The sequence below is a fragment of the Pan paniscus genome, chromosome 12 (assembly GCF_029289425.2).
Source record: "Pan paniscus chromosome 12, NHGRI_mPanPan1-v2.0_pri, whole genome shotgun sequence".
In the NCBI taxonomy this organism is placed as follows: Eukaryota; Metazoa; Chordata; class Mammalia; order Primates; family Hominidae; genus Pan; species Pan paniscus.
In genome coordinates, this window is record NC_073261.2 from 101126872 (window position 1) to 101140874 (window position 14003).

Sequence of the window (14003 nt, forward strand, 5' to 3'; positions counted from 1 at the left end):
ATTTTGATTTAGTTCATATTTATTTGTATCATGGAAAGATCTCAGAAAGCATGCTAAGTGATTAAAGCAAATTGCAAAGTGATATGAGCAGTACAATACCATTCATGCAAAATTTAAAAGCATGAAATACCATTTATTATTCATAGCTATACATGCACATATAGGTTAAAAGTTTCACAGCAAAATTTTGATAGGGGTTGCCTCTGAAGGGAGGAGAGGAAAGAACTGGAACAGGAAATAACTGGTGGACAAAAATATTGCAAATTTTTCTGCAATATTTTTAGGTTGAAATACATTTGACACAATATGAAGTTACCAATTTGGGGTGGTTAATTATGTTGTACTTTTTAGTTTTCTGTATTTTTTTTTAACTTCTCAAAATACACACACACACACACACACAAATGATTCAAAGTAAGAACCACAGAAAACAATCCATTTCTGTTGAGTTTGGTGGCCACACGGTTGAAGCACTGCGGTGGGGTGTCGTGCGTCCAGCCTGTCCACCTGTTCAGGGCCAATTCTGTTTGTATATGGGGTTTCTAGCTGAGAAAGCTAGAAGAAGGATAACTGTCTTCATTTGAATTCACTGTCACACTTTGGCTTCTATTTTTTCCAGTTTTGCTTCCACAGAAAACCCTAGTCCACCTTCCACACTCAGTTCCCGTTGTGCTGAAGAGCTACAGAGCCCACATCTCAGTGAGCGGGCCTTGATTAGTTTTCTCCTTTTATTTATTTTATCCCATTGCTCCAAACTTTCTCCACAACTATACCAGGGCCTCCCAAGGAAAGCTTGGTTTCTGTTTACCATGTGTCCTTTCTCACCTCGTCCCCGCGGGGTGGCCCCGGACAGCCTTGCTGTATATGTGCAGTGCATGTGGCATGACTGGCCCCATGGCCCCGCTTGCAGCCTGCAGCCGAGCTCCCCACATGCTCAGAGCATGCCCTGGGGGGAGTGGGGTCACAACCTGCAGAGTGCACACTGCCACCCTTGGAGTCAAGGGGTTGTTCCCATGCCTCCCACTGGCAAGCTGTGTGGCCTGACACAACGTCTCTTTCCATTCTTCTTCTTCTATAAAATGGACATGAAAATATATACCCTGGCTTGGTATGGTGACTCACACCTGTAATCCTAGCACTTTGGGAGGCGAAGGCGAGCAGATTGCATGAGCTCAGGAGTTAAAGACCAACCTGGGCAACATGTTGAAACCCCGTATCTACTAAAAATACAAAAAATTAGCCCAGCGTGGTGGCGCACACCTGTAGTCCCAGCTACTCGGGAGGCTGAAGCAGGAGAATCTCTTGAACCTGGGAGGCGGAGGTTACAGTGAGCTGAGATCGCGCCACTGCACTCCACCTGGGCAACAAAGCAAGACTCTGTCTCCAAAAAAGATATATACGTATATAAATATATACATACACACACACGCGCACACACACACACACACACACGTATGTCCTTTCCACTCACAGGTTGCCGGCAGCAGCGGGGGGCGGGGTCCAAATGAGAACATGTACATGAATGTGTTTGCAAACAAAATGAAAGCTGTTTGCATGTTACTTCCTGCCCTGCAAGCCAAGCCCTTCTAGAGCCCTGGCCCAGCTACGCAGCTCACTCTGTCTGCCCGAGAGTCCTCCACCACTCTGTGCCAGCCTCTTCTTTCCCTCCCATTCTTGGTCTTGTTCTTATGATGTTCTCTCTCTCTGCCCTGCACGCCCCCTTCCTTTTTTCCTTTTCTTCCTCTCTCCAGTCTTGGAGGCAACCTAACTCCTTCCTTTCAAGTATAATCTTGTACCACTGAACTGAGGCCCACTGGCTGGCTCTGGTTGATGGAGAAAAAGTACTTTCTTCCTTCCTCAAAGAGGTCAGGTACTTGAGATAATGTATTTTCTGTCTTTGAATCTCCAGGCTCAGGCCACAGGGTCACCACATACATCGCCCACCCATGGAGGCGGCCGGCCGATGCCCATGCCAGTGCGCTCCACGTCTGCCGGCTCCACCCCCACCCACTGTCCGCAGGACTCGCTGAGCGGAGTCGGGGGAGACGTGCAGGAGGCCTTCGCACAAGGTGAGTTTCTGGAGCAGAGTTCGGCGGGGAGCTGAAGGGATCTGCAAACACGGACAAGATTCCTGCTGCGGTTTTTTCCATTTCTGTTTTGTGCTCTTTGCTTGGAATGATCAGATTTTGACAGACAGTGTAAATAAGTCAGGTGCTGGCTCCTTCTCATGAGACGGGCTGGTCTCCAGCGGGAGGGCTGCAGGCTTCCTATGTGTGCCAAGAACAGGCCTCCTGGGGTTCTCTGCCCTTTTTTCTGGGTTATTGGAAGTGCTTTGTCCTTTGGGCTTTGTCTCCTCCAGAGGAATTGGATGGAATAATTCCCTGGCCTAGAAGGGGCTGTAACAGGCACTGTAACTGGGACTGTGCTGAAAGCACAGTGCGCACGCCATTGCCACAGTCATCGGAGTTGCTGGTGACCAGCAGTATTAAGTAGTTGGGTGGGGATTCAGAGGGAAGTCCTGCTGGGGCTGGAGGTGAGAAGGGGAGGTGGTAGTGGTGGTTGTGGAGAGTACAGCCCCACCCCCACAAGGCTGAGGAAGACCTCGGTGGAATGCTTATTCTGGAACCCAGCTCTGGATTGTGTGGCGGCGGCAAAGCGTGGAGTTGACAGGATGCTGCTCCCTAGGTAGAGAGGGCAGAGGGAGAGGGACCAGTGGGCTGGTGCCTCCTGCCCCCGGTGTGCCTGGGAATGGGTGGAGCCGCTGTGGCCCCATCTCCCCTTAGGTATTCCACACCTGTGTTCTCGGGCCTGGCAGAACTGAGGCATTTGCTCAGCCGTCTCTTCTCCATGCTCACCCACCCTGGCATCCCCATCTGCTCTGCCTCTCCTCAGGTACGAGGAGAAACCTCCGCAATGACCTGCTGGTGGCAGCTGACTCCATCACCAACACCATGTCATCCCTGGTGAAGGAGCTGCATTCAGGTGAAACCCAGAGCTCCCGGCCAGCTTCCCGGCCACCCCTGCCTTGCCCGCGCCCTTCTCACTTCCTTGCCAGCGCCGGCAGAACCTCACCACCCAGCTCGCACCACCCCATTTCATCACCTAACTTTGCCTTCTAGGAACACACTGGATGTCTCCACCCAGAGAGCCTCTGTCACACAGGATCGCGTAGGGGCGGTTTCACATTCAGGCCTATCTCAGGAGTGCATCTTGTGGAGCAAGCTGAATGTAGAGAAATTCAGACCTTTCAGTGCAGGCAGGCCCCTTCCTCACTTACCTCGTCTTCCATCTGTACTTTGTCCACAGCCGCTCTCTCCCTAGGCCTGACCGACCACCTCATTCTGAAACTTCCCTGGAGGTCTGGAGCGGAATCAGCCAGGAAAGCTCTGGACCTTCCCCTGCTGCCTTTCTGCTCTCTCCTGTTTGATTTGTTTTTGAAACCTATTCCCTCCTTTTGTCCGTGACCAGGCTCTGATTTCACCTGAAGTTCATGAGCTGAGTCTGTCGCCTCTTCTGCTCCTTGTGTTCAGCTCATCTGTGACTTCTTTCTCAGTCTCTGCATCACCTCACCAATTCAGTGACTTCCCAAAGACCTTTACCTTGTGGCATTTCACCTTACATAAAACCCAGGAAAGAGAGAGAAAATAAAAGGCCATTCACGTATCCTCCTATCTCCAGGAATCCCCATGACTCTACCAGTTACTTAGGGGCCAGAGAGTCACTAACGATTTCACAGCGGTGGGGTCTCCATGTTTTGTGTTAAACTAATGGGTTCCCTCCCTAAGTGCTGTAGGTCACTCACACTGATGGCTCTCTTTTGTTTCTTTCCACCTAATGTAGTGCTTTTAAATACCTTGAAGTAGCTTAACAGGATTATTAAATAAAAAGATAAAGCAGTTTTTCCACGGACCATTCAAACACATACACTTATTCAAACACTCTTAGGGAAGGCAAGCCTTGGGTATTTTTCAGCCCTTCGTAGGAGAAAGCTCACATGTTTAGGGTTGTCATGGGACTGGACAGAGCCCCCAGCTCTGCTCTCAAGTCTGCCTGTTTTCATACAGACCAAAGTGAGTGTATAGCCCAGCTTCATCTTTCCAGTCAGTTAAGGTCAGACGCTGCCTCTCTTGTTTGATGGTGCCACCCTCTCCATTCTAGCACTGTTTCTCAACCCCCATCAGAAGCACGGCCCCGCTCTGTACACATAAACAGAAGAGGCAACAGCCTTCAGGATGACCTCACAGGTGATTAGAAGGCGCTTTCCCTAATGCAGCTCCCCACAGATGTCAGAAATCCCACTTCTAGAGGAAATTTCTCAGAGAATTTCGGGCCATGGGAATTAACTACACTTGTACTTCATGGCCACTTATTAGAGTTTATGCAAAATAAGTGGCTTCTGCGTTCATCGTGCTAGGGTGAGAGGTCATTAAATACCATTAAGTGGAAAGCACATAGAGACCGAATAGCTTCACAAAAATGTAAAGTTTATAGGAATCCTCAGCAGTGTCTCATAGTAAGAAAGGATGGTTTCAACAAAATTATGTAATGTAATTTGGAAGGTGCCTTAGAGAGCACATTGTCCAGTCCCTTACTTTAGAGATGTAGCCTGTGCTTATCAGAAAAGTGGTCTGCCTAAGGTCGTGCAGCTTGAAGGGGGAAAGCTGGTTCTAGAACCTGGGTCTTCAGAGCATTAAGCCAGAGATCTTACTCCCCTCCAGGACAAGATATCAAACCCAGAGTCCCAGAGGCCCCTTTCCCTGATGCTGTCCTCTCAGTCACTGAAGCCTGTAGGTAGACGTGGACCAAAGCCACACATGGCACGGTATCCCTCTAACATGCAGACATAAACTCCCTTTACATGTGAGGGTGCCAATTTCTCAGTGAATGGAATAGCTTCACCCATCACCAACACGTTTTTACTGTCTCCTTGACAGTGACTTGACAGGTTTTTGTTCCAATGAGAGGACATACTCAGATTATCTTTACATATATTCTATACAGTGTATACATACTGTATATACATAGCTTGTAGTCCTCATCTTTATAAAGTTTTTTCACAGATAATCGAATTCTAGAATTGGAAAGGATCAAGGCCACAGGCACAGTGGCTCACACCTGTAATCCCAGCACTTTGGGAGGCTGAGGCAGGTGGATCACCTAAGGTCAGGAGTTCGAGACCAACCTGACCAACATGGTGAAACCCCGTCTCTACTAAAAATACAAAATTAGCCTGGCATGGCGGTGCATGCCTGTAATCCCAGCTACTTGGGAGGCTGAGGCAGGAGAATCGCTTGAACCGGGGATGCAGAGATTGCAGTGAGCCAAGATTGCGCCGCTGTAGTCCAGCCTGGGCAACAAAAGCAAAACTCCATCTCAAAAAAAAGAAAAGAAAAGAAAAGAAAAAAATTGTAAAGGATGTTAGAAGTCATTTAATCCAACTTGCCACCCAATAAAACAGTCCTCTGAATATTTCCAGCGAGCTCATTCATGACCAACTCTAATCACTGGGAACTTCTTCCTCAGTGGGGAGCCAAAATCTCACTTTCTGTAACTGATTTATCCCTGTCCTCTAAAGCTACCCAGGATAAGCTCAGTCCCTCCTCTGCAGGCTCGCCTTTCACGGGTTGGATGGCAAATGACAACCCTTCCTAGTTTTCTCCTCTGTAGACTGCTACACCCAATTCCTTCAACCTTTCCAAACGTGACATGGTTTTCTCTTACCAGCCTGCTTGACCATACCAGGATGTGGCCATTTTCCAAGGCTCCTATTCAAAGTACATGCCCAGGGCCCAGCACCCTGCTCTCCATCACAGGGGATCTTGTCCCTGCAGAGCACAAGGCATCTGTGACCCTCTTGAGTGTCCCCTGGAAAAGCACCTTAGACAGCATTAGCGCTTCCCACATAGCCACTTTGCACTGTGCGGTCATTTTAAGTTTATCATCAGCTAAAACATACGGATTTTTTTTTTTAACAGAACCCCGTGTTAATCTAGGTATTCCCCCACCATATATTGTATGGTCACTTTCTTAAACCTGAATGCAAGACATTAGATGTCTCCCTGGTCATCACCACCTGAGGGCAGACAGGCATAGAACAGAGGCACGCAACCCCACACTGCACGCCCCCAGCCCTGGTCAGGAAAGTGAGCGATGTGACTGCACTGCTCCCTTTGGGCTGTGGTCTTACGGGCTCCTATTCAGCAGTGCTGGGGCGTGGGCCGCACAAGTGCAGACTGTGAGCTGAAGCACCCTCAGAGGCCTGCAGCCAGGAGCTGTTAGCTAGAGTTTCCTCCCAAGCCTCAGCAGTTGCTTTGTTCACCCTCCTTCTGTACTTGTCCTGTGCCGAAGGGTCACTGGCCTCCTTGGACTTGTTTTCACAGCAGAGGAAGGTGCAGAGGAAGAAGAAGAGAAGATGCAGAATGGGAAAGACAGAGGTAAAGGCAGCTCAGCAGGACTGCTCGTTTAAATGGGGAGCCCGAGCTCATGGATCAGCCGCCCCCCACTTTGTTTCTGCATTCCTCCCTGCCACCACCTTTCCCAGAGCTTTCGGACCCGAGGTCCCTGTACCTACTTTTCCCATCTGACAGTCAGGTTTTACCTTCCAGGTGGCAAGGTCAGTCGATCACCAAGAGCTTCCTCATTTCCTGATCCTGGGATAGGTAGTTGGGATACAGGAAGTAGATACAAGTAGAACACAAAAGATGACCCTTTGACTGGAGAAGTTTATGATCTGGTTAAGAAAGCAAGACCAGGCCAGGTGCGGTGGCTCACGCCTGTAATCCCAGCACTTTGGGAGGCTGAGGCGGGTGGATCACAAGGTCAGGAGTTCAAGACCAGCAGGCTGGCCAACATAGTGAAACCTCATCTCTACTAAAAATACAAAAAATTAGCCAGGTGTGGTGGCAGGCGCCTGTAGTCCCAGCTACTTGGGGAGAATGAGGCAGGAGAATCACTTGAACCTGGGAGGCAGAGATTGCAGTGAGCCGAGATCACGCCACTGCACTCCATCCTGGGCAACAAGAGTGAAACTCCATCTCCAAAAAAAAAAAAAAAAAAAAAAGACCAAAAATGCAAAATAAATAGGAGATCAAATGAAGTGGCAGAAAAAGCTAATCATAAAACTTTCAGCATATAAGTATAATAAGGGTTTCTGAAAAGGAAGAGATTATTGTGGACTAGAATAGTCAAATGGTTTTGTGGCTTCATGGAAGAATAAAACCAAGAAGGGAAGGTGTCAGCAAAGGACAGTAGTGCCTTCCTAGTTTCATTATATATCGAACCTGCTTAACACATGACATCTGGGAAGAGCTGCAGGGAATGATTTTCACGTATGATGATCTCATCTAATCCTTAACACTGTGAGACAGATTCGAATATCCCCATTTTACCCATGAGGAAATAGGCTCAGAGAGATGTTGTTCATGTAGCTGTTAAATGGCAGAGATTAGGCCAGGCGTGGTGGCTCACGCCTGTAATCCCAGCACTTTGGAAGGCCGAGGTGGGCGGATCACTTGAGGCCAGGAATTCGAGAGCAGCCTGGCCAACATGGTGAAACCCTGTCTCTACTAAAAATACAAAAATAAGCCAGGTGTGGTGGTGCATGCCTGTAGTCGCAGCTACTCGGGAGGCTGAAGCAGGAGAATCCCTTGAACTCAGGAGGCAGAGGTTGCAGTGAGCCAAGATCACGCAACTGCACTTCAGCCTGGGCAACAAAGAGGGACTCTGTCTCAAAAAAAAAAGGCAGAGAACTGGGTCTTTCTGACTCCAAACTTCATGCTCTTAATCTTCATCCTTCTATGTTATACTGAACAGAAAACAAAATTTTCTTTGGACATTTGAGGGTGAGCTGTTCTTTCTGTTGTGCATTAATGTGTTAGTTGCTGGATTCCTCCTAAACATCAGCTCCTCAAGGCAGAGATTTTAGTCTGTTTTGTTCATGTCGTGTTCCAGTGCCTGGTGCTTAGTAGGAGGTCAATAAATGAACAAATCAAAGGAAATAAATGGGGTGATGAGATAGAGAGTACCTTATCGGGGAGAGAAATGCAATGGTTGGTCACCCCAAGGAGGTGAAGGTAGGGAGAGCAGGAAGCATGAGGAGGAGCCAGCAGCAGCCCTCCCAGGGAGGAATTCTGAACAAGGCTCGGGGGAGTGAAAGAACCTGCCAGCTGATAAATGGCACAGCCTGAGTTCAACTCCAATGCCCATGGTTTAGTCTGAGCTGAACTGGTAGACTAAGGGAAGTGGAGTGGTCTTCCTTAAGGAAGGGTAGAAGCCAAGTGGGAGATACAGGTAAGGAAGCTGTGACAAGAAAGGGAAACCTACAGGACAGTGGGTCTGGAGCATTCTTGGCCCATAGGGGCTGGAGTGGCTAAGACAGGGTTGTCTTTGGAGTCTCACGGGGCAAGGAATTTGTCAGCAAGGACCCTGAAATTGCTGAGGAAGAAACTGGGAGAAGAGGAAGAAGATTCTGCAGATTCTGAAATCGTCTAGTGAGTCTGAGCTAGGCCTGGGAGGAAGTGGACAGCAGCGCCAATGAGTTGATGAGAATGACATATGTGGCACGGACGCCAAAAGGTCAGACTAGGCTGGGCATGGTGGCTTACACCTGTAATCCCAGCACTTTAGGAGGCTGAGGCAGGGGGATCACTTGATGCCAGGAGTTTCAGACCAGCATAGGCAACATAGCAAGACCCCATCTCTACAAAAAATAAATTAGCCGGATGTGGTAGTGCACACCTGTAGTCCCAGCTGCTTTGGAGGCAGAGGCAGGAGGACTGCTTGAGCCCAGGAGTTTAAGGCTGCAGTGAGCTATAGTCACGCCACTGCATTCCAGCCTGGATAACAGAGCAAAGCCCTATCTAAAAAATAAAAATAAAAGGTCACATTAGAGAGCAGTAGTGTTTCAGACATCCAGGAATGCTTCATAGAAATGTAGAAACAATTGACTTACCCACACAGACAAGAAAGAAGGCAGGAGGGCAAAAGGTGAAGAGATACACAGATAAATTTACACTGGTGTAAACACATGCTGCAAACACGCACACACACACACACGCACATGCACATGCCAACCAAATCCTAGCATTCATGTGGAATGTTCCTGGCTGAAGACATAACAGCTGCATCTCTGGCCTCCCTTCACCTGCCCCTCCCTTCCCCAGTAGCTTTTTCCCATGGCCTCTCCTCAGTCCTTTTCACTCCACCAAAGCAAACCTAGGACTGCCCCAGCCACTGAGGCCTTGCCCTGGCCACGAACTCTAGCCCTTATCCTGGTTCGAGTCTGAGTGTGGGCCATGCCTCACATGGGAATCGGACTGGGTTTCCCTTGCCCAGCCCTCCAGGCCCCAGGGTGCTGTCTCTGCACCTGCACTCCCCTGTCCACATCAAACTGGGTTTCCCTCGCCCGGGCCTCCAGGTCCCAAGGTGCTGTCTTTGCACCTGCACTCCACTGTCCACATCAGACTGGGTTTCCCTCGCCCGGGCCTCCAGGCCCCAGGGCACTGTCTCTGCACGTGCACTGCCCTGTTCGCATCAGACTGGGTTTCCCTTTCCCGGCACTCCAGGCCCCAGGGCGCTGTCTTTACACCTGCACTGCCCTGTCTGCATCTCTTCTGTCTTTCTGTGCCTCTTGCCCTTAGAGCTCCTTGTCTGTCTTTCAATGCATATACCAGAATGTCTGTATGTCTATGTGAAATCTTTTTGTGGGAATGCCTGAATTTTTACGTATGTGACTTTCTGGTGTCATCCCTAAGGCCAAGAGTGTTAAGAGTTGGGGTGAGAGATGGTAGAGTTTTTTATGTTTGGCTCTCCACATTATATAGGTCCTAGGATATGTCCCTGAAACTACAATGTAGCTCATACATGGGCATTTTTATAAGACTAAGTGTTTTTATGGGTGGACCTCCTGATTCTCTGCCATGAGCTAGGCCTGAGATTTTACAGACCTAGGACTAACTGCAGTCACCTGGACACCAGAGATCTGTAACTGTCAACCGTAAAGAGAGAGAGTATATTTGCTTCTTTGGGGTTGAAACCATACTGACGTAATATAAACAGAATTTGGTCAGCACCATCAGGCAAACATAGTCTGCTCGATAAGGAAACTGTGAGAGTCAAATGGAACTTTTGAAGAATCTAGACCAAGCTGAACTTCCCTGCCATATTCACCCCTGCCTCACGCCTCTCCCTGTTCGCCCCTGGCTGGCTGGCTGCATCCTGGGGAATGCTTCTGCTCCATCGGGGTACCCTTCCTCCTCTGCATCTCCTCAAGAGAAGTGTAACCAAGACACGTAGAAGAAGCACAGACTAACACACCTTCCCCCATAGTACATCATCTCCACCCTCCACAGCCTCATGTTATGCTCCTGTGTCCTTCACAATCTCCCCTCCCATACCCTGCCATCCCGGTGTGGGGGCTGTAAATCCAGTTTGCATCCATAAAGAGCCCTGGTGCAAGGCTGGACAGCAATGGCCCTCAGAGAACAGAACAGGCTCAGGAGGGGCCAGGCAGTGCTCGAGCCTCGGGTGAGCAAGCGCAGGGCTTTTCAAAGCAGACCATCTGCAGGAGGGGGACCGCCCTCACTCAAGGCGCAGTCATGTTCCCTTGGGGAACTTTCAGAGCTGAGTGGGCTTTGCCCCCCTCATGTAACTGCTCCCTGGATTTAAGGAGCTTTGATTCCATTTTTTAATGACTTTCCTTCTCCTGAGAAGCATCTGTCTCCATGGCTGCCTCGGGTTGGCTACAGTGGTAGAAAGTATGACTCTACCCTACTGTCATACCTGGGCGGGAAAAGTCAACAAACGAGTAACAGGAGAAGCAAGGAAGCCCCTGGGGTGGGTTGGTCAGGGAAGCCCCTTTGAGATAGTCTGGGGCATGAGAAGACCTGGCCGTGACCTCAGTGTGTTGTTTCTGCCCGTGCTGCCACAGGTTAGCAGAGGAGCCGGACACAGAGGAAGCTCAGGTGAGTACAAAGAGTCCTCTGCCTCCCCACGGCCCCTCCCTCCTTCCTCAGCATCTTCCCTTCCCCTCCCTTCCTGCAGTCACAGGTCCCTAGCCAGGGCAGTCCTAACAGGTGAAGATGCAAGAGCCCAACTGTCCCTTCCCTTTGCCCACCCCAGCCATGTGCCCTCCTTGCCCTGTTTCTAGGCTGTGTCCTGTCTTGCACAGCACTGTCTGCAGGCCTGGTCCTTGGGCATGGCCTGGTGTCCTCTGTGTTGGGATGGCATTGGCAGACCCAACGCTGCTGGCTGAAACAGGGCATGCTGAGCAAGACCACCTCCCTGGGGAGCACTGCCTCCCATGCTCCTTTCCCACAGCCACTGCCCACTTCCTTCCTGGGATCCAAACCACAGCCAGTGCGTCCCTGGATTCTGTCACCCAGCACTGCACCGAATCACAGTCCCTGACCCACAGACATGTGATTCATGCAGGATCACACTGACTACAGAGCTGACCAAGCCGCTTCCCATGGTGCCCGGCCAAGCTGCACCTTCTCACTTCCTGAAGAAGCAATGCAGAAAAGTATGGACTGCTCCAGTGGCAGATGCTCATTGCCTTTAGGAATTAGTCATTCCCATTTTCCAGCTCAACACCTTAACTCTTTCTAGTCCCAGCGCCAAGATATCAGACTTCTCCATTTTAAAATCTTGTCTTCCCTCCCCCCCCACCCCCCCACTTCTTATATTTAAAAATTAGGCATCTTCCTCGAATAAAAAAGTCAGGGCCCTAGCCGCACAATCCAGAAAAGGGGTTTTTTCAGACCCTCCCAAGTCGTGTCATCCTGGAATAGCCTCTGGCCCTCTCTGCCCAACCGCGCCAGGCCATTGAAGGCCTCTGCCCGCTCCCCCGGGGCCCCTGCAGCCTCGGCCTGCGCTGACTCTGGATTGTGCGAGCTGAGGAGTGGGCAGCACCTGGGCCACGCACATTCTCTCGCTGCCCTGGAAATCACAGCGCCCCAGGGGCTTGGGGAGAGGCTTCTCCCTAAACTCACTGTGCACATTCAGGCAAGGCCCTTTCCCAAGCAAGCCTAGGCCGTGGCAGCCGAGGAGGGAAATCAGGAACTGACTCGCCCTGCAGGAGCCTGCCAGAGCCCCTCTCTCCCCGGGGCAGAAGGAACTGGGGTGCAAGGGAACGTGGCAGAGCCATGTGCCCCCACCGCCTTGTTGCACATGGAGGAAACCAAAGCCCCACACCAGAAGCTCCATGCCAGAAGCAGAATTGGAGCCGGGTCTTCTGCCTCCTAATCCTGCCCTCTCTGACCCACATCAGGGGTGATGAGAAACACCAACAGCCGAGAGTTAAACTAAAAGTATAAAACTTGGGTGCCGCGGATTCATGGATGCCCAGGCCTGCGCTCTGCTGGCCGGGGGCTGAGGCTTCCTCCCTTTCCTCTTAGTATTCATCGGCACACCTCAGTCCTCCCTGCCCTTCTCCTGGGCCACAATTCTCCCCAAGAAATCACCCCATTCAAACCTTGCATTGTGAACCCAATTCTTTCTTCCACGGAAACACTTCCTGACCCTTAGGAATGATGGCAGAGGACCCTAGGTACCACCCTCAGCCCAACGCTTGAAAGGCGCCCAGCATCCTAGCAGCCCCTCCCTGCAGGGCCTCCTGTTCACAGTAGATGTTAGCAGCTTTTGTCCTGAACCCTCAACAGTGCCCGTGACTAACGGTGAGTGTGTCTTGCGCAGGCACAGAGGACGAGGAGCAAGCTGGCGCCGACATGGCGAAGGCAAGGTCTTCCCCCAGAGGCACATTCCTCTCCATCTTTCCACCGCACACCTGGACCAGGCTTGCAGGCTGCCAGACGTCACTCCACCCGCCAGGGAGAGGGGAGCCAGAGCCGGTGGGAAGCGGGGAGGGGCTGCGTAGCACAGCTGGTGGGCCTCCCCCTGCACAGCCCTGCATGTACTAGCACCTTCATCACTCCCCTCAGGGCATGGTCTCATCTCCGCATCAGGAATTCACTTGGAGGTTGAAAAGAGAAAAGAAAAAGCACCAAGCTCTTGTGTGTTTGTGACCTGATGAAACACTTCCTGGCGTCTGGCCAGCACGTGGGGTGCTCCTGAACGTGGGGGCACAAGTTTCCTTATCTTTGACCTTTAAAAACCAACAGGTTTCTTCCAGCGTGCAAAGAAAGCGTCAGGCCTTGCTCGGCTCTGTAGACATTCACACCCTGGCCACGGTGCTAAAAATAGTCTCACACTGGTTAGGCTTCCGCCCGCCCCGTGTGATGCCGCCGCCTGCAGCCCGGGAGGGAGGGGCGGAGACCCAGCCGCGCGCCGCAGCCGGGCTGAGGCTCGGAGAGGGCGGGAGGGTCTCTGCGCCGCGGACTCCGTGGCCGCCAGGGGGCGCGCCGCCGGGGGCGCTGCTCGCAGCCTCTCGCCTTAGGGGTCGATTGGGCTCGGGCACACGTGATCAAGTCCCGTTCCCGGTGATTTTCATTTATTTTTTCCTCCTCCCTGGGCTCCAGGATGTTATTTTTAGCAGAAGAACTGCTATAAATATTTATAAAGGGCAGTGACTGTAATGAAGCGAGAAGCCCCACAGCTGGCTCCCCAGCATCCCTCACCCACCTCTGCAGACCCCTGCCCTTGGCTTTGAGGAGGTCTGTGCAGAGACGGTGGGATCAACTGGCCGCACACGGATGGAGTCCCAGGGAAGCCTGCCAAGGCCCAGTCAGGGTAAAACAGAAGGGGTGGGTGTTCACACCTTCCATCCTTTCCTCTCTGTCTCTTCTCCCCCATAGCTCATCTTCCCATTGGTTGGCACTGTGTCCCCACGAGCTTTCCACGGAGTTGCGCTCACCGTGGCCCCTCTCTGGCTCTTCAGGCAAGCAGGGTTCCCTGTTTCCAAGGGCGTGGGGCCCTCTTCTCTGCCCAAGCCCCTGCTGACTCTCTGTGTTTTCAGCTCTGAGGCCAGCACTCAGGTACCGGGTGCACTCTGGTGATACCCGTTCTTGCTAAGGTTGATTTCTCGTAGAGCTAGAAAACCCGCCATT

General features: G+C 51.2%; 1 protein-coding gene across 20 annotated transcripts in view; it reads left to right on the forward strand.

Annotated features, from left to right (window-relative positions):
• Positions 1-13000, forward strand: part of DTNB (dystrobrevin beta) — a 296683-nt gene extending 283683 nt beyond the window's left edge. For 9 of the 20 annotated variants that reach the window (XM_034952753.3, XM_034952763.3, XM_034952749.3 and 6 more), the window contains 5 exons: positions 1910-2069; positions 2893-2982; positions 6381-6434; positions 10928-10961; positions 12694-13000. In XM_034952753.3, coding sequence (XP_034808644.1) covers positions 1910-2069; positions 2893-2982; positions 6381-6434; positions 10928-10932 — 309 coding nt within the window. In that variant the 3' untranslated portion in view covers positions 10933-10961; positions 12694-13000. Of the gene's footprint in view, positions 1-1909; positions 2070-2892; positions 2983-3119; positions 4245-6380; positions 6435-10927; positions 10962-12693 lie in introns of those variants that run through there. The other 11 variants (XM_034952759.3, XM_055108153.2, XM_034952772.3 and 8 more) reach the window with 6 other exon arrangements.
• The last annotated feature ends 1003 nt before the right edge of the window (positions 13001-14003 follow it).